This window comes from Lemur catta, chromosome 11 (assembly GCF_020740605.2).
Source record: "Lemur catta isolate mLemCat1 chromosome 11, mLemCat1.pri, whole genome shotgun sequence".
NCBI classification, from domain to species: domain Eukaryota; kingdom Metazoa; phylum Chordata; class Mammalia; order Primates; family Lemuridae; genus Lemur; species Lemur catta.
Window position 1 is genome coordinate 40,132,370 of NC_059138.1, and position 23,250 is coordinate 40,155,619.

At 38.2% G+C, this 23,250-nt stretch overlaps 2 protein-coding genes across 3 annotated transcripts in view; one reads left to right on the forward strand and one right to left on the reverse strand.

The window, feature by feature from the left end:
* DNAJC2 (DnaJ heat shock protein family (Hsp40) member C2) overlaps positions 1-4,675 on the forward strand; it is a 28,058-nt gene extending 23,383 nt beyond the window's left edge. For both annotated transcript variants that reach the window (XM_045564276.1, XM_045564277.1), the window contains exons 13-17: positions 854-1,038; positions 1,826-1,926; positions 2,047-2,154; positions 4,090-4,244; positions 4,545-4,675. In XM_045564276.1, the coding sequence (XP_045420232.1) occupies positions 854-1,038; positions 1,826-1,926; positions 2,047-2,154; positions 4,090-4,244; positions 4,545-4,619 (624 nt within the window). In that variant the 3' untranslated portion in view covers positions 4,620-4,675. The remainder of the gene's footprint in view (positions 1-853; positions 1,039-1,825; positions 1,927-2,046; positions 2,155-4,089; positions 4,245-4,544) is intronic.
* Positions 4,676-5,174: 499 nt separating this feature from the next.
* Positions 5,175-16,760, reverse strand: PMPCB (peptidase, mitochondrial processing subunit beta). Its single transcript, XM_045564278.1, has 13 exons — positions 16,655-16,760; positions 15,523-15,663; positions 14,695-14,781; positions 14,150-14,279; positions 12,898-13,096; positions 12,428-12,507; positions 9,580-9,692; positions 8,240-8,383; positions 6,839-6,999; positions 5,839-5,924; positions 5,671-5,759; positions 5,447-5,522; positions 5,175-5,356 (listed from the first exon to the last, which is right to left on the reverse strand). Exons 1-13 carry the CDS (start codon positions 16,751-16,753, stop codon positions 5,292-5,294), a joined length of 1,470 nt encoding a protein of 489 aa, XP_045420234.1. The 5' UTR covers positions 16,754-16,760; the 3' UTR covers positions 5,175-5,291.
* Between the last annotated feature and the right edge of the window lie 6,490 nt (positions 16,761-23,250).

Genomic DNA, 23,250 nt, shown 5'->3' on the forward strand with positions numbered 1-23,250 from the left:
GAAGGATCATGTTAAAATGAAGGTCAGAGGAATAGCATGTGCTATAAAATAGAGACAGAAGTAGAAAGTTATGGGGAGGAGGGGTGGGAAATGAAGTTGGTTATGGAAAGTAGAGCCAGATTAAGCAGGTTTTTAATATCATAATGACCAGTTTCCATTACTGCAGATCTTTGAGTAACTGAGGTTCAACACCGTATTATTAATCTGGCATTTGTAGGCAGAATGCATCCAAAAGATGTAAAGTAGCTAGTTATAAGAATCTCATTGTAAGGGCTCAAACTATGAAAGTGATGATAGGAATAAGAAAAAACTTTTCGAAGTTAGAAGAATTATTGGGACTGACAGAAGCAACAAGGGCAAGTAAAAGTTTTTGTTTTTTACTTATGCATGTTCGAAGGTAGATTAGAAGGAACAATGTAAAGGGTAGAACATCGAGATAAAACAGAGGCCACTTTGCTATACCTTTACCTTTTTGTGGAGAATAAATGAGATTATCTGCTGAAAGGGTGAAAATGAATTTAAAGAGAGGTTTGAAATGGCCTTGTGGGTGAATAATCCAGTGACCACAGACTTGCCAAGTAATGTCCAGGGTGTCTGGAAGTCACATGACATGAGTACTGGGCAGGTCAGGTGGTGGGAGGTTCTTGGTCCCTCAGGCAGATCTGTGCAGCCCGGAAGCTAGAGGAGGAAGAGCCAGAGTGAAAAGCCTATGCTGGTTTTGGGATTGCTGGGAGGAGTATGGAGTCAGAGTGAGAGTGACATTGAGAGTTGGACTACAAAGCCCCAGCCAGAAAGGGTGTGTAGAATAGCAAGACAACTTTAAGCCCTTGACTCACCTATCATATTTGTGTAGATAGAAGAAATAAATGACCAAATTAGAAAAGAGAAAGAGGAAGCTGAAGCTCGTATGCGACAAGCATCAAAGAATGCAGAAAAATCAACTGGCAGAGGTGGAAATGGCAGTAAAAATTGGTCAGAAGATGATCTGCAGTTACTAATTAAAGCTGTGAATCTTTTCCCTGCTGGAACAAATTCCAGGTACTGGTTTTAATGAAAATTCTCTTCATCACATACTGGAGCCTGGAGATAATATAGGCAAACATTCAAATAGCAGCATTGGTTAAAGCAGAAACTTCCAGAGATAAGCTCGAGTCTAAATTCTCAAGACTGACTTCCACTAAATTCTGTGCCACACTGGAAAGTGTGAACAGCAAGGTGCATTTTGAACCTATTAATCTTATCCATTACACCAACACATATACATACAGCAAGATGCTTCATCAATTTCTGAGGAAATTGAAAATCATGAGACATAAACCTTGACTATGTTGGCTTAATCTGTCTTGGCTTGTGCTAGGGACAAGATTTTGCATTCTGTAGTTCCTCTTTTGCAGTCTTGCTTTCTTTGTTGCTTCCCACCTCAAGCTGGAGCTTACTTCAAAGTCTGAGTTTAGAACTGAAGCCTTAGAGAGCCAGTTTCTCTCATTCTATAGGTGACAAAACTAAGGCTCTATTTTCAGAATAATGTAGCTCCTTAAGAAGTGTTCCATTGACAGTATACACAAATGTGCAGTTTTATTTGTTGATTTGTACACAGAATCTGTAAATTTTTGTACAAACTTAAAGATTGTATATAGTTGATTTATCAACTTCTGAAAAGCACAAACTATAGTCTAGGCAATAGTAATTTAGAGCAGTAGCATAATTAAACCTCCAATTTATTTGGAGCTCATTCTGTGGATACTATAACCCTTCTGTAGTAAAAAATGTAATGGTTTTTGTGTTTTGTTTTTCCTTAATATTATTAAACTATCGGTTGCTATAGATGGGAAGTTATTGCTAATTACATGAACATACATTCTTCCTCTGAAGTCAAAAGAACCGCCAAAGATGTTATCAGTAAAGCAAAGAGTCTCCAAAAACTTGGTGAGTTGCAGTTTTGAGAAATCAATTTGTTATTAATACTTTGAATACATATTTTAAAAATAATGTATGTAATTTAATGAAAGATGATCTGTTATGTATTTTAAATTTTTCATTTCTCAGACCCTCATCAAAAAGATGACATAAATAAAAAGGCATTTGATAAATTTAAAAAAGAACATGGAGTGGTACCTCAAGCAGACAATGCAACACCTTCAGAACGATTTGAAGGTAATTAAATTTTGTTTTTCTAAAAGTAGAAAATGCTAACCTGTACCCAGGCTACTTGAAGATATACAAGGTCTAGAGTCTGTGTTCAGAGTGATTGGAAAACGAAATGTTTGACAGACTGGAACGTGTAAAGCAAGCATTTTCAGGATAGCCACAGATTTACTTCAGCTAACCATTAATAACTGAGAATTGCAGTTCTTTCATTTCAGATGCCAAGAGGATTTTAATGACCCAGTGAAGAAATAACAGTATTTTATCAAGGGTAATTTCCTGATTTAGAAAAATGTGCTGTAATTATTTAAGAAAATGTCTTTATTTTTAAGAAAAAACATACTGAAATATTTAGGAGTAGAGACATCATGTCTGCAATTTATTTTCACTGTATTAGTAGAACAAAGTATGTTTACAGGTGGAGAAAGAAAAGCAAATACAGTAAAATGTTTACATTTGGAGATTCTCGGTATACCAGGATTTTCGACTCTTCTGAAATTATTTCAAAATTAAAAAGTTAAAAACTATTAGTGTGCTAATATTGTCAGGTATTCTAGCTAATTTGATTATTCTGGACCAGTGTTTTTCATACTTCAAATCAGGACCCATATCTGGGTCATGAGATCAATCTAGTGGTTCTTGAATAGAAAGTATCAGTGTACATCTGTTAATATGGGGAATTATTAACTTGTGAAACTTGTTATGTGTGTTTTGGGATGTGACTCTTTGTTGTTGTTGTTGTTTTTTTTTTTTTTTTTTTTTTTGAGACAGAGTCTCACTTTGTTGCCCGGGCTAGAGTGCCGTGGCGTCAGCCTAGCTCACAGCAACCTCAGACTCCTGGGCTTAAGCGATCCTACTGCCTCAGCCTCCCGAGTAGCTGGGACTACAGGCATGAGCCACCATGCCCGGCTAATTTTTTTTGTATATATATTTTTAGTTGGCCAGATAATTTCTTTCTATTTTTAGTAGAGACGGGGTCTCACTCTTGCTCAGGCTGGTCTCGAACTCCTGACCTCGAGCGATCCACCCGCCTCGGCCTCCCAGAGCTAGGATTACAGGCGTGAGCCACCGCGCCCGGCCTGGGATGTGACTCTTTGTTGTTATGTATGTTTTGGGATATGACAAAATTAGTTTGAAAAAAGTTTGCTTTGTGAAAAAAGTTCTTTCACTTCATGTATTTATGAGCGACCAATACTTTTCTTAAACTTATCTCAGAAATATGCTTTTGGATTAACTAATAGACTTGACTCTATGTAAGCTGTTCTTGTCTTCTGATAGTCCCCCAATTTCACCTGTATTCTCAGTGTGGTTTATCATCCCCAAATTTCAGTTTAATACTATGAGAGACTTAACAATGTTCTATAAAAGGGAAAAAATAGGCCAGGCGCAGTGGCTTATGCCTGTAATCCTGGCACTCTGGGAGGCCGAGGCGGGAGGATTGCTCAAGGTCAGGAGTTCGAGACCAGCCTGAGCAAGAGCGAGACTCCCGTCTCTACTAAAAATAGAAATTAGCTGGACAACTAAAAACATATATAGAAAAAAATTAGTGGGCCATGGTGGCACATGCCTGTAGTCCCAGCTACTTTGGAGGCTGAGGCAGGAGGATTGCTTGAGCCCAGGAGTTTGAGGTTGCTGTGAGCTAGGCTGATGGCACGGCATTCTAGCCTAGGCAACAGAGCGAGACTCTGTCAAAAAAAAAAAAAAGCCTTTGAAATGTTTAATTTTCTGGGATATGAGTTATCTAAAGTTTTTTCTCTCTCTCATTAACACTTAGGAGGTTTATTGGTATTTCTCATCTGTAGAAGTTTGTTCAAAAATAACACATCCCAGATTGGAATGGCCATTTAGCAGATACTTGTGCACCAAGACTCACCTGGCAACGTGTTCTAAGATAATTTTCTACCAATCAGGATGAGTTTTTAAATAAAAATTTTTCTTAAACAGGTCCATACACAGATTTCACCCCTTGGACAACAGAAGAACAGAAGCTTTTAGAACAAGCTTTGAAAACATACCCAGTAAATACACCTGAAAGATGGGAAAAAATAGCAGAAGCTGTGCCTGGCAGGACAAAGAAGGACTGCATGAAACGATATAAGGTTGTAGATTTAGAGTTTATAGATTACATTATCATTTGAATTGTAACTTATGTTATTGTTAACGTTTTGGTTATGTATAGTAACTGGTTAATAATGTACATTACCATTGCTTATATCAATACCAGTAGTTTATGGGGCCAATATTACAGTTTCTAGCCCCGGCAGTTAACAAAGTCAATGATTTGAATAGTATCTTATAGATTCCAATTTGAATTTTTTACATATTTATACCAAATACTAGCTATGTCTATTTTTAAGTTCTGACAGTTTAATTTAAATCATACCTTTCTCCCTTCCTAGGAACTCGTCGAGATGGTAAAGGCAAAGAAAGCTGCTCAAGAGCAAGTGCTGAATGCAAGTAGAGCCAAGAAATGACTTAATGACAATCTTTGTTGTGTGTGCATTTTTATAATAAAACTGAAAATACTGTACAAATTCTCATTCTTTTGTTTTTGAGACAGAGTCTCACTTTGTTGCCCAGGCTAGAGTGAGTGTCGTGGCATCAGCCTAGCTCACAGCAACCTCAAACTCCTGGGCTTAAGCGATCCTACTGCCTCAGCCTCCCGAGTAGCTGGGACTACAGGCATGCGCCACCATGCCCGGCTAATTTTTTTTCTATATATATATATATTTTAGTTGGCCAGATAATATATATTTTAGTTGGCCAGATAATTTCTTTCTATTTTTTTAGTAGAGATGGGGTCTCGCTCTTGCTCAGGCTGGTCTCGAACTCCTGACCTCGAGCAATCCACCCGTCTCAGCCTCCCAGAGTGCTAGGATTACAGGTGTGAGCCACCGCACCTGGCCCAAATTTTCATTCTTAATATTATACTTATGGTAATAATTTGAAAGTATGCTTCCTCCAATATAATTTGTCAGAGCACAAAGTCGTCTTATCCTTTGAAAGTATGACACAGCATTTCATTCAGATTCCCAAATATATATGTTCATTTTTATTTTTTTTTCTTTAGGGATTGATAGCTTAAAACTTGCAGGTTTCTTAGTTTTATAAATATGTATGTTCAAAATATTTTGATCAGGAGCATTTTAATCACGAAGCCAACACATGTTACTCCGAATCTGGTTAAAATCTGGTAGCTGCTCAATGGGACCTAAAGATTAAAAAGAAGACAGTTAAAAACTGAATTAAAAAAAAAGTACTTGGCCAACTTTCTACATAGGAGAAAAGGAGCCAGACTTACCAACAGCAGCAATAGCTGGACTCTTACCATAAATATATTTGGTACATACTTCTCGAACTGTCTCAGCATTCACAGCCTGAAATAGGGAAGACACTATCGTTCAGAGCTTTTATTCTAAACCTGGATCTTTTAAAAACTAAAGCAAGATGTAGGATACATTATTTCCAGCTTTTGTAACAAGGAGCTTTTTACACAAGACCCAGTCATATCTAAGGACTACTTACATCAATTCTTGCTTCAAGCTCAGGGATGGGAATCCTTCTGTTATAGCATAACATTTGCCTACCAATATCTTCACATATTGGAGTTGAACCTGTTTAAACAGAAGGAAAAACTAAGGATTGGAATATAGATCAACCATATGAAAACAGAACTATGTCTTTTATTCTTACCATCAAGCTGCAACAACATGTTTGTTTTCAAAAGATTTTTGGCTCGTGCAACCTCACTTTCAGTGACACTTGTACAGAGTCGCATCCTAAAAAACATTTGGAAAAATCATCTTATTGAGTCGTTGGAAAATGTTTTATCAGTTCAATGACCTACAGAAAAATAATGCTGTATTCTATATTAACAACATAAAATTATGATTTCAACTTAATAAAAAGTTGAAATTACTAATAATCCCAATGCTTAGTGAAAGCTAAAATACTGGTTCTTTACTTTCCTTAGTATTTTTTTCAAAAATGATATATAAATTTGTCTCATTTTTCATTAGCAGACAAAGGTTCAATACAAATAGGCTGACCACATTTTGAGAAATGCTATAAGCATCTGGAAACTTCATGAATCCCCACCTGTTATGGCTGTTATGTATGCTAAGGGTTAGGTCTGTGGGTCCTTCATTTTCTCAAAAGTATCAGTTGAGTCTAACTTAAGCCTAATAATTAAATTAATAATTACATCCCAGTTAGATTTAGAGATGTAAGCCACTTAAGAATAGTGGACAAATGGAACCAGAGCTAAGTAAGTTTTTCAAGAAGCTGTGAACCTTTCTGCCTCTGTCTACTGACTTAATATACTAGTTTTTGATTAAAACATTTTTCTTTTAATAATGGCAACTTCAGATTTACCTTCATAACACTGCCTTTCCAAGCCAGATTACTTTCAGAGATATTTTTCTGAACAGTCTCTAGTTTGGCTTTTAAACTTTTAGGATCTTCTTTCTGAAGTAACCTGCTTCTGAAACATTAAAACTCTCCATGGCATAAATCAGCTTCGCATGAGACTTATAGTATCTGTAATCTTTAAAACCATTGCTACTGCTTAGCCTAGTTCTTGTAATTAAAAGCTAAAATTACCATTAAAAAATCACCATAAAGTATAAAGGAGAAATTAGCCTAAAATTTGAATTCTAAGCAAAATTTAAATTACTTAAAGCTATTTTCTCACCATTCTTTTTGAACAACATGTAGCATGTCTGCAACTGTGGCTTGTTCACAAACCATATAGAGTCCCCATAATCCTGTATCTGTGTAGGAAGTGTTGAATGACTGGAAGCTATGGCAGAGGCTGCCGTGACAAGTGAGCTGGGCCAACTTGCTAGATAAATTCTGTAAGGAAAAAAATAGTTCAAGAGAATTTTAAGTGTACATGTCCAAATTACCAGAAAGAACAATGAGATATGTGAGAAACAGTGAATGCCCTAAAAGGTGACATTGCCCAGTTTTATCCAGCAACATCTCAATAAAGTTAAAATTCAATGAGACTAAGAATTATGTTTTTATCTCACTGGCCCAATGCAGCCCCTGGAGAAATTCATGATGTATAAAAACAGTGATTCCTTGTAATTACTGCACTATCTGGTACCTACTTCTAAAACAGCATAGCTCTTGTCTGTGTATGTGTAAAGATTTGAAAATTATTTAATGCATTGCATGTGAAGCCTAAGATATTTAGATGTAATGTATTTTGAAGAAATCTTTGAGTACAGAAATCTATGCACTATATTTTGAAATAATTTCACTTACAGAAGTGTTGCAAAAATAGTACCAAGAATCCCCTTTATCCAAATTCTCTTAACAACTATAATCATTTTAACCATGTTTGCTTTATCATTGGTCTTTACACATTTTTTTCAGCTGAGAGTTATAGATATGATACAAAGTTCTTTGCCCCTAAATACATTAATACTTCTGAAAAACAAGGAAATTAATTTTCTTACATCACCTCCATAAAGTCATCTCTCAGTATATGTGGGGGATTGGTTCCCAGACCCCCACTGGATGCCAAAATCCACAGATGTTCAACTCCCTCAAGTAATATGGTGTAGTATTTGCGTATAACCTATGCACATCCTCCCATATGCTTTAAATCATCTCTAGATTACTAATATAATACCTAACCCATGTAAATGCTATATAAATAATTGTTATACTACATTGTTTGGGGAATAATGACAAAGTCTGCACATGTTCAATACAGATGCAACCATCCATTTTTTTCCTGAATATTTTCCATTTGTGGTTGGTTGAATCCACAGATGCAAAACCCACAGATACAGAGAGCCTACTGTAGTATTAAAATTAGGATATTAACAATGATACAGTACTACTACTTCTTATTCAAATTTTCCCAATTATCTCACTAATAAACTTTGTGGCAAAGGAAAAAGAAATAGTTTTTTCCTGCCCAGATGCAATCCAGGATCAGTTTATATTTTAAGTCAAAGTTCATAGTACAAAGCTTCATTTTGCCACTTGGGTCGGGGGAGGATTCTTACAAAGAACTTACATTTAGAAAAACATGAAAAATCTGCCATTTATTATAGAAAATTATTTTAAAATCACTTACCATTCCTCCTCCAAAAGAGCGATCCCAGTTGCCAATCAGTGTGTTTGCAACCATAAGACAGATTGTATCTGGATGTGCCCAACCAACAGCTTCAACAGCTATTGCAAGGTGTGCCAAAGGCATCTTGTCATCTCTCACACGAATCTAGTTAAAGAAAAACAAAATCTAGCTACCACTCTATAATAGGCTTATTAACAAGAAAGAAACAGATTTACCAGTCCTATTAATTGCAAAGTTCAAACTCACTAGGACTAATCTAAATTAATTTCAAGAGTTAAGGAAAATTATTTTCACCAAAAGATTTCCAACTGAAATGCTATAAGACAGCCACCAGATGGTTTACCTCATCAAAAATTTCCATTATCTTACTGGAAGAAATCAATCTTTTGTGTTTATCCATCTGAATCTATCTAAATTTAAACTAATATTGACATTACAGGTTTATTTTTATACTCCTATAATTCTATGCAGCTGCCAGCATCAAACTTCTTTCCCGATACTACTTTGAGCATCATACTGAACATGGGAACCTAAGCCCCTAAGGAGGCTTAAAGCTATTGGTGACAAGTAGCAGACTCCTTGCAAGTTCTGGCTCTAACAGCTACCCCTAGAAATGTACTGTGGGCAAGAACTTAGCCAAGAGTAAACCTGATGTCAAAGTCAAAATTTGGGTTTTTTTTTAATTAAAAGGTTACTTTTATACTTTACAATATATAAAAAGGGGCATAGTGCCAACAAAAAAGCAAATTATAACACTGATCTTAAAACACTGCTTCTGGCCAGGTGCAGTAGCTCACGCCTGTCTGTAATCCTAGCAGTCTGGGAGGCCGAGGCAGGAGGATCGCTCGAGGTCAGGAGTTCGAGACCAGCCTGAGCAAGAGCAAGACCCCGTTCTCTACTAAAAATAGAAATAAATTAGCTGGACAACTAAAAATATATAAAGAAAAAAAAAAATTAGCCGGGCATGGTGGCACATGCCCGTAATCCCAACTACTCGGGAGGCTGAGGCAGGGGGATTGCTTGAGCCCAGGAGTTTGAGGTTGCTGTGAACTAGGCTAACGCCACGGCACTCTAGCCAGGGCAACAGAGCAAGACTCTGTCTCCAAAAAAAAAAAAAAACACCTTGCTTCTTTAGCAAGGAAAAAACAGGTGGTTAAACAGTAAGAAATAGGAAAGACTGTAAGCAAAATTAGTCTATCCTTTTCTTTTTTTCTATATTTAAGGCTTTGACTTCTTCCATCTTACACCTATTGGAAATATGCACATTTTGTACACTTACATGTATAAACACAAGACAAGAAACCCATAAAGCTAAATACTAGCTAGGAAGCTTTCCCTACCTCACTTCCCGTGAATTTGCAGGGAGGCAGAGCTGGTATTTCTCCTTTGTGTGCGCACAGAGAGTCACCAAAATGAAACTTTGCTAACTCAAGCAGTTCATCATGGGAAACACCTAAATTGAAGGAAAATATTTTCACATCTACCAGCAGTACAGTTTACAGTAAACTATAGGTAGTATAACGTAATGTACATAACACATGAACTATTTGTACTCACTAAAAGCCATTTATTAAGAGTAAGCTCACATAGCACACTCATTTCCTTGATGTTGCAAGGTTTGGGCTTGTACTGCTTTCTCATTTTGTAAAGTAACTCACAGTTGTCATCAACAGACCAAGTATTCACAGCTGAAGATATTAAGACAGGTTGAAAATACCACTCTTCATACAAAATCATGTTATATTGAATTGTAAAACTTTCTAGAATGCAAACTAGCAAAAAAAAGTCAACTTTCAGTGATTTTTTAAAGTAGAAAATAGAAATATGGGCTCTATCTCATCTAAAGAAAGCTGGATATACAGATATGCTTCATTCTCTAAGCTCTGCTGTCAGAACGCAGGAACAAAATAGTATCATCTACATTTCTAAATACATCCATAGCTATCCAAATGCTCACTACTTGCCATCAAAACCTTATGATTTACTTGGAATCTATATCCCTTACTATCCAAACTTGGCAACCAAATAGATTAAGTCAGTGAAGGATTCTTAAACACAAACTTATAAAACAAATTTAGGCATGTATTTAATACACGTACTTTAAACATATTGGCACACTAAAAAAAATTTTTTTTCTTTGGGGCCACAGTGTTTTATTTATCAAAATAGAATAACAACTTCAAATCCTTTCTGATTTAATGAAAAAATTATTTTTTATTGTTTTCTGTGCATAAATTATATGCAACTTGAAAAATAGTTCACTTGGCTCCCAAGGTAGAGACGAGAGTTACGTATGTTTCATGAAGCCCTGGGCTCAACATTAGTGTGAGTTAAATACAACTCATGTGGCAATTAATGTGTTAAAAAAAAGACTGCCATACAATTTCTTTAAATGAAACATTCTATTAAAACATAAAAGCACAACTTATATCCACATTTTCCAAACAAATCTGCGGTGTAAAACAAGACAGTGTATGATATAGTACATTGTTTTCAGAATCACTATGTAGGACAGCCACCTTGGGTATCAATCCAGAGGGTGACAAAACCATTTATGAAGACCACGGTGGTAGAAGGATGCCAGAAGCACAGAGTGAAAAAGTAAACATGCACAGTTCTCGGTACCTGAGACAATTGCTCCCATTGTTTTATTACCTTCACCTACTAACCCTCCTGGTTGGACGTGCCAGATATTGAGCTCTTCCTCCACACCACCTCTACTTACCCCAATCTAAAAGGCAGGGCAACCTACAATTTTTTAAAAATGAAGCAAGGATCCAAGACCAAAACTCAGGTCAGCAGAGACTTAAACTAACCTATTTCATTGAATTTAAGATGCCATCATTTTTAAGGCACATCATCATTTATGTGCCAACACGATAAAATACTAATTAATCTATGACAGGCCATTAACTGTAAGATATCCTAATTTCAGCAAAGTCAAAATGAACCCATGAACCAAAACAGAAATCACTGTACATACGCCACCAACAAGGACAGAGGTCTCAAACAGCTTAGTTGCTGAGGCCTCATCTAACCATGAATCTCTTCCCATTTCCAAGGCAGTTTCAAAGGTTTAAGCCCCTATCAACGCCAGTCATTTTAGAAACGTTACTCAAGAGAATTTCAGAGTGCACTGCCTACCATACTTAACAGATTCAGCTAGAAGCTACTATGAATGACATTTTCAAGACATTCAACCTTCACTTTCATCTTTTCCATTACCCCCAGGTAATTAGCTCCAAAATCTACCCACAGCAACTAAAATTTTAATATAATTTCTAAATAGAGAAAAATTAAATTTACAAGAACACAAAAGAACATTCCATCTACCTTCACTTTGCTCTAAATAAACAGAAAAGAAAGTTGAAAACCAATTAAAATGTACTGTTTGCCTAAATTCAGACTGCCAGGATATCTGGCAGAATCGCCTTTCACTGGCTTCAAACATGACCCCAAGGAAACCTGACGCCACCTGCATGTTTGGATTCCCATTAAACATTCTCATGGCTCCCTATGTGCTGCTTCTTCTCAATAATTAGAACTATTAAATGACTGAACAAATCAAAGAAGGAATGAACATTTGAACAACATACCCATTCCATCCATGCTTGACCAAGGATGAAGTTGGTTCTCAAGAAATAATTTAAAATCTCAAGAGATTCTGAAACTGTAGAACACTATCTTCCAAGTATAATTGTCTCCCACTTCACTCATTTGCCCTTTTCTTGCAAGTAAATTCCACTATGTACGTACACCTATGTATTGAACAGTGCATTAAGTTTTTCTAGAAATGAAACCTACTAAAAAGAAAATAGAGGGAAAATCTGGTTCCAGTGCTCCACATTCCCCTTACCAGCAGTCCCCAACCATTTTGGCAACAGGGACTGGTGTCATGGAAGACAATTTTTCCACAGACCAGAGGGTGGTGAAGTGGGGTGTTGTGGGGGTGGAGGGCAGTGAAGAACTGAGGCGGTGACATGCCACCCATTTCCTAATGAGCCACAGACCAGTACCAGGCCATGGCGTGGGGGCTGGGGACCACAACGGCTTACACAACATACTTAAATTCAGTAATTTGCTCTGTAAATAAAACCTCTTAGGATATCTCCCAACAGGACCAAACCAATAAGCACATCACTCCAACAACTGTGTTTAAAACATTTATAGAAATGTAAATTGACTAACCTCCAGCAGCAGCAAGCACTATTCTTGGCCCCTTATAATGTGTGGTTATATAATCCACTAAATCCTTACGCTTTATAGATCTGTAAGTGGAATAAGTAAAGCAATTTTAAAAGAAAACAAAAAAGCACAGAACTTTATATAACATATCCGAGATAAAATTGGACTTTAAAGGTATTCTGAAAGTTAAATGCAGTCAGAAATAGGATATAGGCGACAAGTATCAAACAACTTCAACTTTTTTAGATCAAGGAAAAACACAAATCTGATACCATTACTTGTTAATTCAAGAAGTAGCTATGAGCCTAGACACCTGGGAGTCGGGTGGAACTAAAGTGTAGCTAACTACAATTTCATTCAGATTATCAGGGAGAAAAAAACAACTTTTGAAAAATACTTTTTGAAAGTTTGTAAATGTTAATTTTCACAACTCATAAATTCTTCCCCCTAAAAATTCTGAGATTTATACCTACTTGATATTTTCAGTTGGTCCCAAAATGGTCCGTCCAAGTGCAGTATTTTGATAAGCTGTGGCATGAAGATAATCAAAAACAACTTCTTGTAAGTTGGTTTCAACTTCCTGCATCTCTCTAAGGATTACTCCACGCTCACGTTCAATCTCTGCTTCTCCCAATGTGCTGTTTTGTATTATATCAGCAAGAATTTCTACAGCTAATTGAAAACAAAACATAAGAAACACTGAGTCTTACTTCCACTGTTAAAAATCTATTAAGCCAACATCAGAAACCATGACACAATCATTACTCAACACTGACTAAATTAACCTGAGAAGAAAATTACATTTGACATACCTAAAAAGACAATATTAAAATTTATAACGTAAAATATAAACCCCTGTGGTACAGAAGGAAAGTGTGGGCTAGAATGAACAACTCTTTAAAGAAGCCTGGTCTAGCCCTTTGTTCTTTTTTTTTTTTTTTTTCTTTGAGACAGAGTCTCACTCTGTTGCCCAGGCTAGAGCGCCGTGGCGTCAGCCTAGCTCACAGCAACCTCAAACTCCTGGGCTCAAGCGATCCTTCTGCCTCAGCCTCCCGAGTAGCTGAGACTACAGGCATGTGCCACCATGCCCGGCTAATTTTTTACATACATTTTTAGCTGTCCAGGTCATTTCTTTCTATTTTCAGTAGGGAAGGGGTCTCGCTCTTGCTCAGGCTGGTCTTAAACTCCTGACCTCGAGCTATCCTCTCGCCTCAGCCTCCCAGAGTGCTAGGATTACAGGCGTGAGCCACCACACCTGGCCTGAATTCAGATATTCAAAACATTCTACAAACATGGTAACTAAAACAAACTGCTATGCTATGCTGTCAAAATAACTACTTTATTTTTACAAAACAAAAATAATCTCTATCATTGCTATAAAAACAATCATCAATAAACTTAGAAGTGGATATTTGCTCATTTTGCTCAGGACCAGTTGTTTGATAAAAGCAAAGAATAAGAACAATTATAAATGTTTTACTACATAGGTATGGCTCTGGAGGAAGCAGATTTAAATCAAGTCTTAGGGCCCTATTTGCACAAGTCTTCAAGCCTAAAATAATCATTTGTCATATCTGGAGAAAAAAATAAGATCAGCTGTACCCCTGCCCAGAGTTTGGTTCATTTTTTCACGTTTCTAAGGGTTATTCTTTTGCAACAAAAATCATAGAAATAATTACTTCTGAACCCTCGTGAAAATTACAATATCTGCAGTACAAATAATACCTCTTGGCAAGTCTTTAGAGAATGCTTTGGCATAATATACAGTCTGCTCTCTGGAGGTATAGGCGTTGAGATGAGCACCCATATTTTCAATCTCAAGTTCCAGATCCAACTGGGATCTCTTTTTGGTGCCCTTGAAATGAAAGAGGAAAAGCAAATTATGATACTTTCCTTTATCCTTCATTTATTTTGAACACTTCAGATAATGAATTTGGAGGACAAAAGCAAATATATCAGTTTCATGCAGGGCCAAATTTGGTTTCTAAAGCACATCAGGCTTTAGAAATGGTATAAATTCAGATGACCCTCGCAACCCAATAGAAAATCCTTGTTTCAATTTTACAAAGCAATTATCAGTAATTATTTCAGGTATTGTCCTGGAAAAATAAAAATAAAACATGCTATATTATAAAAACAGCTCTCCTTGCCTCTTTTTTTTTTTTTTGTATTTTCCTAGTGTATATATTGTATCTCCTTACATTTAAAGAATGAGACTTTGTGCTTACTACTCATAAGAAAATGCATTTTTGTAAAGTCTTACAACTTGCCTTGAAAGCCATATGCTCTAGAAAGTGAGCTGTTCCATTATTCTTCTCATTTTCATAACGACTTCCAGCATCAATCCAGAGCCCAACCTTAATGCAATCGAAGAAAAATTAAATAGAAGATTTTATTTCTTTGTGGGGTGGGGAGGAAGTCTTTCCTTTTTCTGACAAACGCTTTCTGGTCTTACCACTAAGGTTTTCTTTACCTGAGTGATTGACAGTTCATTCCCATGTACTATAAGATTATAAGATTTAAAAATTCTGATCATTAGGCTACTGCGGGGTGCTATAAATATCTACCTGCCAGTTTCATTGAGCATCCCAAATCTTAGCCCAACTCATTACCATACCCAGTTAGTAACTGTGGCATAAAGAACATCAGAGATTTTCAGAAAACTTAGGTTCAAATCCTGGCTCTGTCACGTATTAGCTGTGTGACCTTGGACAAAACCACTAACTCCCTGAACCTGCTTCCTACACTATAAACAGGTGTGATGGGCTGGGCTACAAAGAAGTGTTTTAAAGATCAATTAAGACAACATATGTAAAAACACCTGGCACAAAGTAGCCCAGCAAACGCACCTCTTTCATTATCAATGCTAATTAACAATAATCAGTAATAGGCTACAAGAACCAGAGGCAGACAGTAAAACATGGTACACATGTGCCTAGCACCTAAGTATCACTGGGCGAAAGGTTCACAACTCATAGAAACCTGTCAAGGCAAAATAACTGCCACCATTTTCCAACCACCAGCCTATGAAAGAAAATCAACCATCTGCTCTCTCCTAAATGAGGGGCCACTCAGAGAAGGCTGCCTGAATCACTTACTGTGCACGTTGAGAGCCCAGAGTCTTCAGAAGCCACTCTGAGTCCATTTTCCAAACGTGTTACTCGTGTTTCAGGAACATTCAGAACAACTTGTGTAGCAGCCTGTGTACTTCTCAATCTGTTCCCTCCAAAATATAATGGCTGGTTGGGGGTAGCGAGTGGGAGAGAGGAAGCAAAACACATTACTAATGTTCTGTTAAATGTCCATTAGAAAACCAATCCATCTCAAACAGACTCTCTATAAAATCATCTTTCCTCCTTTCCACTGGGATCCACCCCTTTGCCTGGCCTAGAAACTTCCTTCACCAATCACTGTCCTAAAGCCAGCAACATAACTATAAACATGCCCTTCGCTTAGGTAAGATGGACAGTTATGATTACCTGGAGAGAAACTGACCTTACTTCAATACCTCTCCTAGAAATGTTTTATATTCATTATGGAGAAAACAAGCAGGGGGAAAAAGCCAAAAAAAAAAAAAAGTAAAGAACGATGCAAAAATACCTACACACAACACAGAAATGAGACTTCGGTTTTCACTGTTCAAGAAAAGCAACAAGTTTTGAAAAGGGTAGAAAAAGAAGATGGGTGGATGTTCAAAATACACTCTTCAGCTGACTGGCTTGTTGACGACGGACCACTCGCCTTTCAGCAGTTTTTCTTTCCCTTTACACATAAGTTAAGGTCCCATACACCTTGGAGAAAGCTAGAGGCTCACTCCTGAGAAAAATGCAAATACAAAATTTTATTTTAGCTATCACCGGATTAGCGGGAAGCCCATCGGAGGATGAAGCTCAATCTTAAGCAGAAACAAAACCCCGGGGCGATAACCGTATCACTTTTTAATTTCACGCAATTTGCGACCACATTCCTAGTGGTCAGTCAACAAGCACTCTTTCTAATGACTCCTCAAAAGCTGGGGGGAGGGCCGACGGCCAGCGTCATCCCCCGTCACTGGCCGGTCACGCGGCGGATGGCCCACGCCAGTCCGGCCCCGGCCAGTCGAGCAGCTCCCGGCCGAGGAGGCCCGGGCCGGCCCGCTGTCGGGCTCCGTGGCGCCGACGCTCAGGTCCGCCGCGCCGGAGCCGGCGGGAGAGGCCCGGGCGGCGCCCAGACCAGGGAAGGGAAGCTCACCCGCCCGGCGGCGCCGCTAGGCAGGAGCCTCTCGCAGACACCCCAGAGCCGCCGCCGCGACGCCGGCAACAGCACGGCTCGAGCTGCCGACGCCGCCATCTCCGCCGGAAACAAAGTGGAGGATGTGTTTCCGGGGTCGTGACCCGAGGTCCCAGAGCAGGAGGCGGGGCCCACCTTGTGGCCACGGTGGGAATGACACTCTTTGAAGCAGACTTGGAAGGAATGGGATCATGATTCTGAGCGGTCTGTACCAAATAAAGAATTAGCGAGTCTGTAGAAGCCGTGTATCGTCAGTTCCTTTTATCGATCGCCTACGACGTGCAAGGCACAAATATAGCGGAGTTAAAGATAACCTGATGGTACATACTATCCCACTGGGTCGATGGAATTGATTGGAAACAGTGGAGCAAGATCCGTAATTCACTGTCCTTAAAGGAAGCTTCTAATTAATTGGTCGAGACAAACGTGGTGAGGGGAGGAAAAGGCGTGTCAGAGTTGGCCCCTATTCACTCTTCAAACCTTTCAGTCTGACTCATCCCATTCCACATAAATTGCCCTTGGTAAGGTCACTTAATTGCTAAAAGACAGTTCTGTTGGCAGGATTTGACATTGTTGGCCATTTTGAAATTTCTCTTTTCTCATTATATTCGAGAGCTCCACCTCCTCCTAGTTACTTCTCCTTCACCTTCTTGGACTCCTCTTTATTCACAGATCCTTTAAGGCTGTGGTCCCCAAGCCCCAGCGCCCGCGGCCTGTTAGGGACAGGGCTGCAGAGCTCCACTGCTCCCCACCCTCATCCGTGGAAAAGTTGTCTTTCATGAAACTTAGGAAGCTGGGGAGGAGGCCGGGGGAGTGACGCTTCATCTGTATTTACAGCTGCTCCCAATCACTGGCATCACCGCCAGAGCTCCACCTCCCAGCCCGCACCCTTTCCGTGGAAAAGTTGTCTTCCATGAAACTGGTCCCTGGTGCCAAAAAGTTCAGGAACCCTTGCTTTCAGGAAACTAAAAATAGCAAGCACTTTTCTAACTATGAGGTTGCTACAATTATTATGCTTATTTTACATTGTAGAAACAAATGAAATAACTTGCCTAAGATTGCCCTGCTAAAAACAGGTTTGTGGCTGGGCGTGGTGGCTCACGCCTGTAATCCTAGCACTCTGGGAGGCCAAGGCGGGTGGATCGCTCGAGGTCAGGAGTTCGAGACCAGCCTGAGCAAGAGCGAGACCCCCGTCTCCACTAAAAAATAGAAACAAATTATCTGGCCAACTAAAAATACATATAGGAAAAAAAAATTAGCCGGGCATGGTGGCGCATGCCTGTAGTCCCAGCTACTCGGGAGGCTGAGGCAGTAGGATCGCTTAAGCCCAGGAGTTTGAGGTTGCTGTGAGCTAGGCTGACGCCACGGCACTCACTCTAGCCTGGGCAACAGAGCAAGACTCTGTCTCAAAAAAAAAAAAAAAAAAAAAAAGAACAAGCTTGTGCTCTGAAACACTGCACTATTTTGCCCTACTTGTTGATGTTCCCCAGGGTTCTGGGCCCCTTCTTCTACCCATTCTCCCTCAACTTAAGGGCATGTCTGCCCAACCCAGCCCTCTCTTTTGAGCTCCAGGCCCACTTAACCATCAACTACTAGACAACTACACTAGAATATCCCATTGGCACTTCAATATCACCTTGTTCAAAAGGGAAATAGTTGTCCCTGAATCTCTTCCTATGTTTGCGATGCTAAACAGCCAGTCATATCTCCATTCACCCAGACATCCAAATCAGAACCCTGATGTCATCCTCAGCTCCTTCTTTTTCCCACTTTCCACGTTTAATTGATACAGCCCTCTCCTGCTTTTTCAATCTGCTGCAACCTCATTGTCACAGGTTTTCACATTGCTACCTACGGGATCTTGTTAGAATGCAACTCCTACCGTGGCAGTCCCATTATGAAAAATCCTCCAGTAACTCCCCTTGATCAGGATAAAGTAAAGGCTCCTTAGCATGGCAGACAGGGCCCTTCACAACCTGACTCACATGTATCTTTCCGGACTCATCTCTCTCCACCTGTCCCCTCTGCTATGATTCACAGGTTCAGCCCACAGGCCCCCATTATGTAATAAAGGGTGACCCAGGTTATTCCCTCATGTTTCTAAAACAAATGTATGTTAACAATAAAGAAATACAAATGTGCATACATATATACAGAAATATTTAGGTATAATCACAGGAATCACCTGGGAAATTTTATCAAGAATTGATACTCAACTTTTAATATAATCAATGTTATTAATTTGTTAGTTATTATTTACAGTCACTATCTTAGAACATAACCAGAGTAGGGCCAAGAAATCAAAATGCTTGACAATTACCAAAATGTCCCTATAACCCCAACAGTACCCATTAGCATTCTCCCTTCACATAATTGAATAAGACTTGGTACTTGCCCTCTGGGTCCTTGTAACTATGCTCAGAAGACAGCACTGATAATAAAAATAACTTAATCTGTTAAAGTGTCTGTTCCTTTTGTGTCTCCAGATTCACTCCTCATCCTTTTTCACTCTCCTCTGTGCTCTGGACCACTGACCTGCGTAGACTGTATGGATTCATGAGGCTTTTAGTTGAGTTGAGCCAATGAGAGACACCATCAGGACACAGGAATCCTGGTGATGTGAGGCAGACATACGTAACCCCCCAGTGTCTTTCTGGAGCGTTCTATGCCTGTCTTTACCAAAGACCCAGCCTTCTTTATCCAGCGGTTTTTTCTGAATTCTGGGGGCCAATTCTTTCCTTTCTACCTTTGGTCTTAACTTGGTACAGGTCTCGGCTGTTGCTAGTTCTGGAATTCTCCCCCTTGTGGTTTCTCTAACACCTGCCCCTACATTTGTTAATAGTCCCTTTATTAAGCCCTCCTCAAATTAATCAACTTGAATATGCCAGGAACTAGACTGATAACAAAGTTTGTAATTTAATTTGTGTTATTCAGTATTATTAATAATTTAAATCAGCATTACATTTAATATTTATTAAGTTATATTAGGATTAAAACTGATTCCATGGTATTATTATTAGTCAGTGTTTAATTTTACTTTAATAGAAGAAAAACTAAAGTGAAACAAAAGGAATTTTTGAACTTCAAATAGTTCTTTACTACAAGGTATTATTTCCTGAAAGCTACCTCTTTAGAAGTCAAGACCTATTGTTTTTAGTTGAAATATGTATTTTTTTAAAAGCTCTCTCTTAAGTTAGAGATTTTAAATGTGTTTCAGTTTAAACAATAGCTCTTGATTACTAGCTTTGAAAGATAAAGGCATTTGAAATTTTACATTTCCTCCAAACTTATTTCTCTACCTCCTGATTTTTTTTTTTAGTTTAGGTTTTTTGTTTTGTTTTGTTTTTTTGCCTTACTCAAATAAATCTCATTCATACTCTGTTCTGTATCCACCATTTCCGTAATTATTTGGTACTGGTAATAGTGTTTAAATGGATCAATGTTTATCATCAATCCTTTTTTTTTTTATTTTGTCTAACCTCACAAATTTAGAGCTTGGGGATCATTAATCTTTTTTTGTGACTTTTTTATTCCTGAGTTTTTAATTTTTTATTAATTTCTTAACTGAACTTCATTACTACTTTTGTTGTTTTAAAATTTTCATCATGTATGTCAATATTCCTTTAATTCTTTCATGTCTGAGAATGTCTGCTTTTATCTTTATACTTGAATGGTATTTTGTCTGGGCCTAATATTGTTGGGTCACATTTTCGTTTTCTCAAAATTTTGTAAACATTGCTCTGTTATGTTCTTGAATTAAATGTTGTTTCAGAGAAGTCTCAGGCTAGGCACATTTTTTTTTTGCCCACCCTTAAATGTGGCTTGCTTTATCTGTCTGAATACCTGAAGATTATTTTATTCTTGAAGTTCAGTAACTAAGATATTGCTTAGTGTTGAGTAATTGTTGTGTCAAGTAATTTTTATCAAAATTTCCAAAAACACAATGTTTTTTCATTCTACAGGTTCACTTTTTCCTTCATTTTAGGGAAATTATCTTTGAACACATCTCTGACATTCTACTCAATGAGTTCTCTTTTCAAGGATAGCAACTACCCTTATGCTGAATGACTTTATCTGTCTTCCATATTTATTAATATCTCTCTAATTTCTTAAGGCTTTGTCATTTTCATCTAAATATTTTGTGATTATCTCAAGCCAGAAATAGACCTACACAAATATGCCCTACTAATTTTATTTTTTTTAGAGAGAGGATCTCACTATGTTGCCCAGGATGGAGTACAGTGGTATCAGCCTAGCTCACTGCACCCTCGAACTCCTGGGCTCAAGCAATCCTCCTGCCTCAGCCTCCCGAGTAGCTGGGACGACAAGCATGAGTCATCATGCCTGGCTTGCCCTACTAATTTCTGACAAAGACGCAAAAGCAATTCAATTCATGAAGAATAGCCTTTTCAACACCCCCATCCTAGTGAACCTCAACTTAAACTTTACACTTCATACAAAAATTAACTTAAAATGGATCATGGACTTAAATCTAAACTGTAAAACTATAAAACTTTTAGAAAAACACTAAAATCTTTAGAATATAGGGAGTTTTTAGACATGACACCCAAAGTGTCATAATCCATAAAACAAAATTAAAAGCTTTTGTTTTACAAAAGATGCTGTAAGGAAGATGAAAAGACAAGCTACAGACTGGGAGAAAATATTTGCAAACCACATATTTAAGAAAAGACTTGTGTCTAAATATGTAACGAACTCTCAAAACAGTGAAAAAAAAATCCAGTTAGGAAATGGGCAAAAGGCATGACCGGATATTTCACTGAAGAAGAAATACAGATGGTAAATAAGCACATGAAAAGATGTCCAATATCCTTAACCATTACAAAAATGCAAATTAAAATCATGAGATATCGCTACACATGTAGCAGAATGGCTCAAGTGAAAAACAGCAATAACACCACGTGCTGTGTAAGATGCAGAAAAACAAGATTACTCACACATTGCCAGTGGGAATGTAAAATTCCAGAGTGGTATAGCCACTTACTATATAACCCAGTGATTGAACTCTTGAGCATTTATCCCAGAAAGATGAAAACTTATGTTCACACAAAAATATCTACATAAATATTCATAGTAGTTTTATTCATGATAGCAAAAAACTGACAACAACCAAATGTCATTCAACAGGTAAATGGTTAACAGACTGTGGTACAACCGTGCCATTGAATACTACTCAGCACTTAAAAGGAATGAACTATTGATAAATGCAACAACTTGAATGGACCTCAAGGGAATTACAATCTCAAAAGGGTATATACTATATGATTACATTTATGTGACATTCTTGAAAAGACAAAATTATAGAGATGGAGAATAGATTAGTGCTCTCTAGGGCGGGGGGAAGAGAGGGAGGTGAGCATGGCCATAAAAGGGTAGCATGAGAGGTTCTTGATGGAATCATTCTCTATTGCAATTGCAGTGGTTGCATGAATCTACATATGTTGATAAAATTGCATGGCATTAAATACACACAAAAGAATGCATGTAAAACTGGTGAAATATGAATAAGATTGGTGGATAGTATCAGTATTAACTTCCTGGCTGTGATACAATATTATAGTTTATGCAAGATGTTACCACTGGGGCAAACTGGATGGAAGGTAGAGGAGATCTCTCTGTATTATTTCTTATCACAGCACGTGAATCTACAGTTGCCTCAAAATAAAAAGTTTAATTAAAAGCAAAAATGAGGTTACATTTCTAACAAATGTTTTCTATTACAGGAGGGAGGAACAAGTGGGGGAAGAATACTGCATTCTATCTATTGACCATTATGTACCACAGTCACGCATTCAGATACACACACACATGCAGCCAGTCACAGGAGTTCTCACACAAATTGAAATAGGAAGAGAATTTCAGAATTGTTCATCTGGCCATAACTAATAAGTTAATAAAGGGAATTGCAAATGAATTGGAGCAAAAAATCTTTGCATGTTTCATAAAGCTTTCCTGATCCAGCCTTTTCTACAATGGTCCCTGGTGAGGAGGGGGAGATTAGTGTGCTACGAGATGTGTAATGTGACAGTTTGGGTAGCTCCCTGAATGCGGCCGTGGTGCCGGCAGCCTTTGTGCTCAGTCTGGACTCATTGAAGGGCTTCGGCTTTATCGCTTTTGTCTCTTGTCTCCTGATGGAGGTTACACTGAGTAGGAGGCAGGCCCTGAGTTGAATGTATAATTGCCATGGTAACTGAGGCTGCAGTGAATCCCTGGGAATGTGGCCCACGGCCCCCACATGTCTGTTGTCAAAGTCCTTCTTGTGCACTTTTCTATGTTCTGAATGCTTCTGGGTTTGAGCGAGTGGGTATGTGTCCCTGTGCGAGTATGTGCTTATTGGTTAGCTGATTTGTCCTTGAGGACAGAAGCAGAGGAAAATGTGGTGCACTTTATACAAACAACCTCACATCCTTCAAGCTTCTGGTTTGTGCTTATTAATCAGGAATCAACTACAATTAAGTATTAGTAGAAGACAAGTAATTTCTGAAAAACTCCCCTTTACCCCCATGGAAGCCACTATATCTCTTTCACGGGAAGTT

Bases quoted from the DNA above. Each gene is read 5' to 3' on its own strand.
- PMPCB (XM_045564278.1), bottom strand. From the start codon at position 16,753: ATGGCGGCGTCGGCAGCTCGAGCCGTGCTGTTGCCGGCGTCGCGGCGG. The intron at 12,508-12,897 runs GTAGGTATAAAT...TTCCACTTACAG, and splicing joins GGACCAACTGAAAATATCAA to ATCTATAAAGCGTAAGGATT. The intron at 5,357-5,446 runs GTAAGTCTGGCT...TTTAATCTTTAG, and splicing joins TCCAGCTATTGCTGCTGTTG to GTCCCATTGAGCAGCTACCA.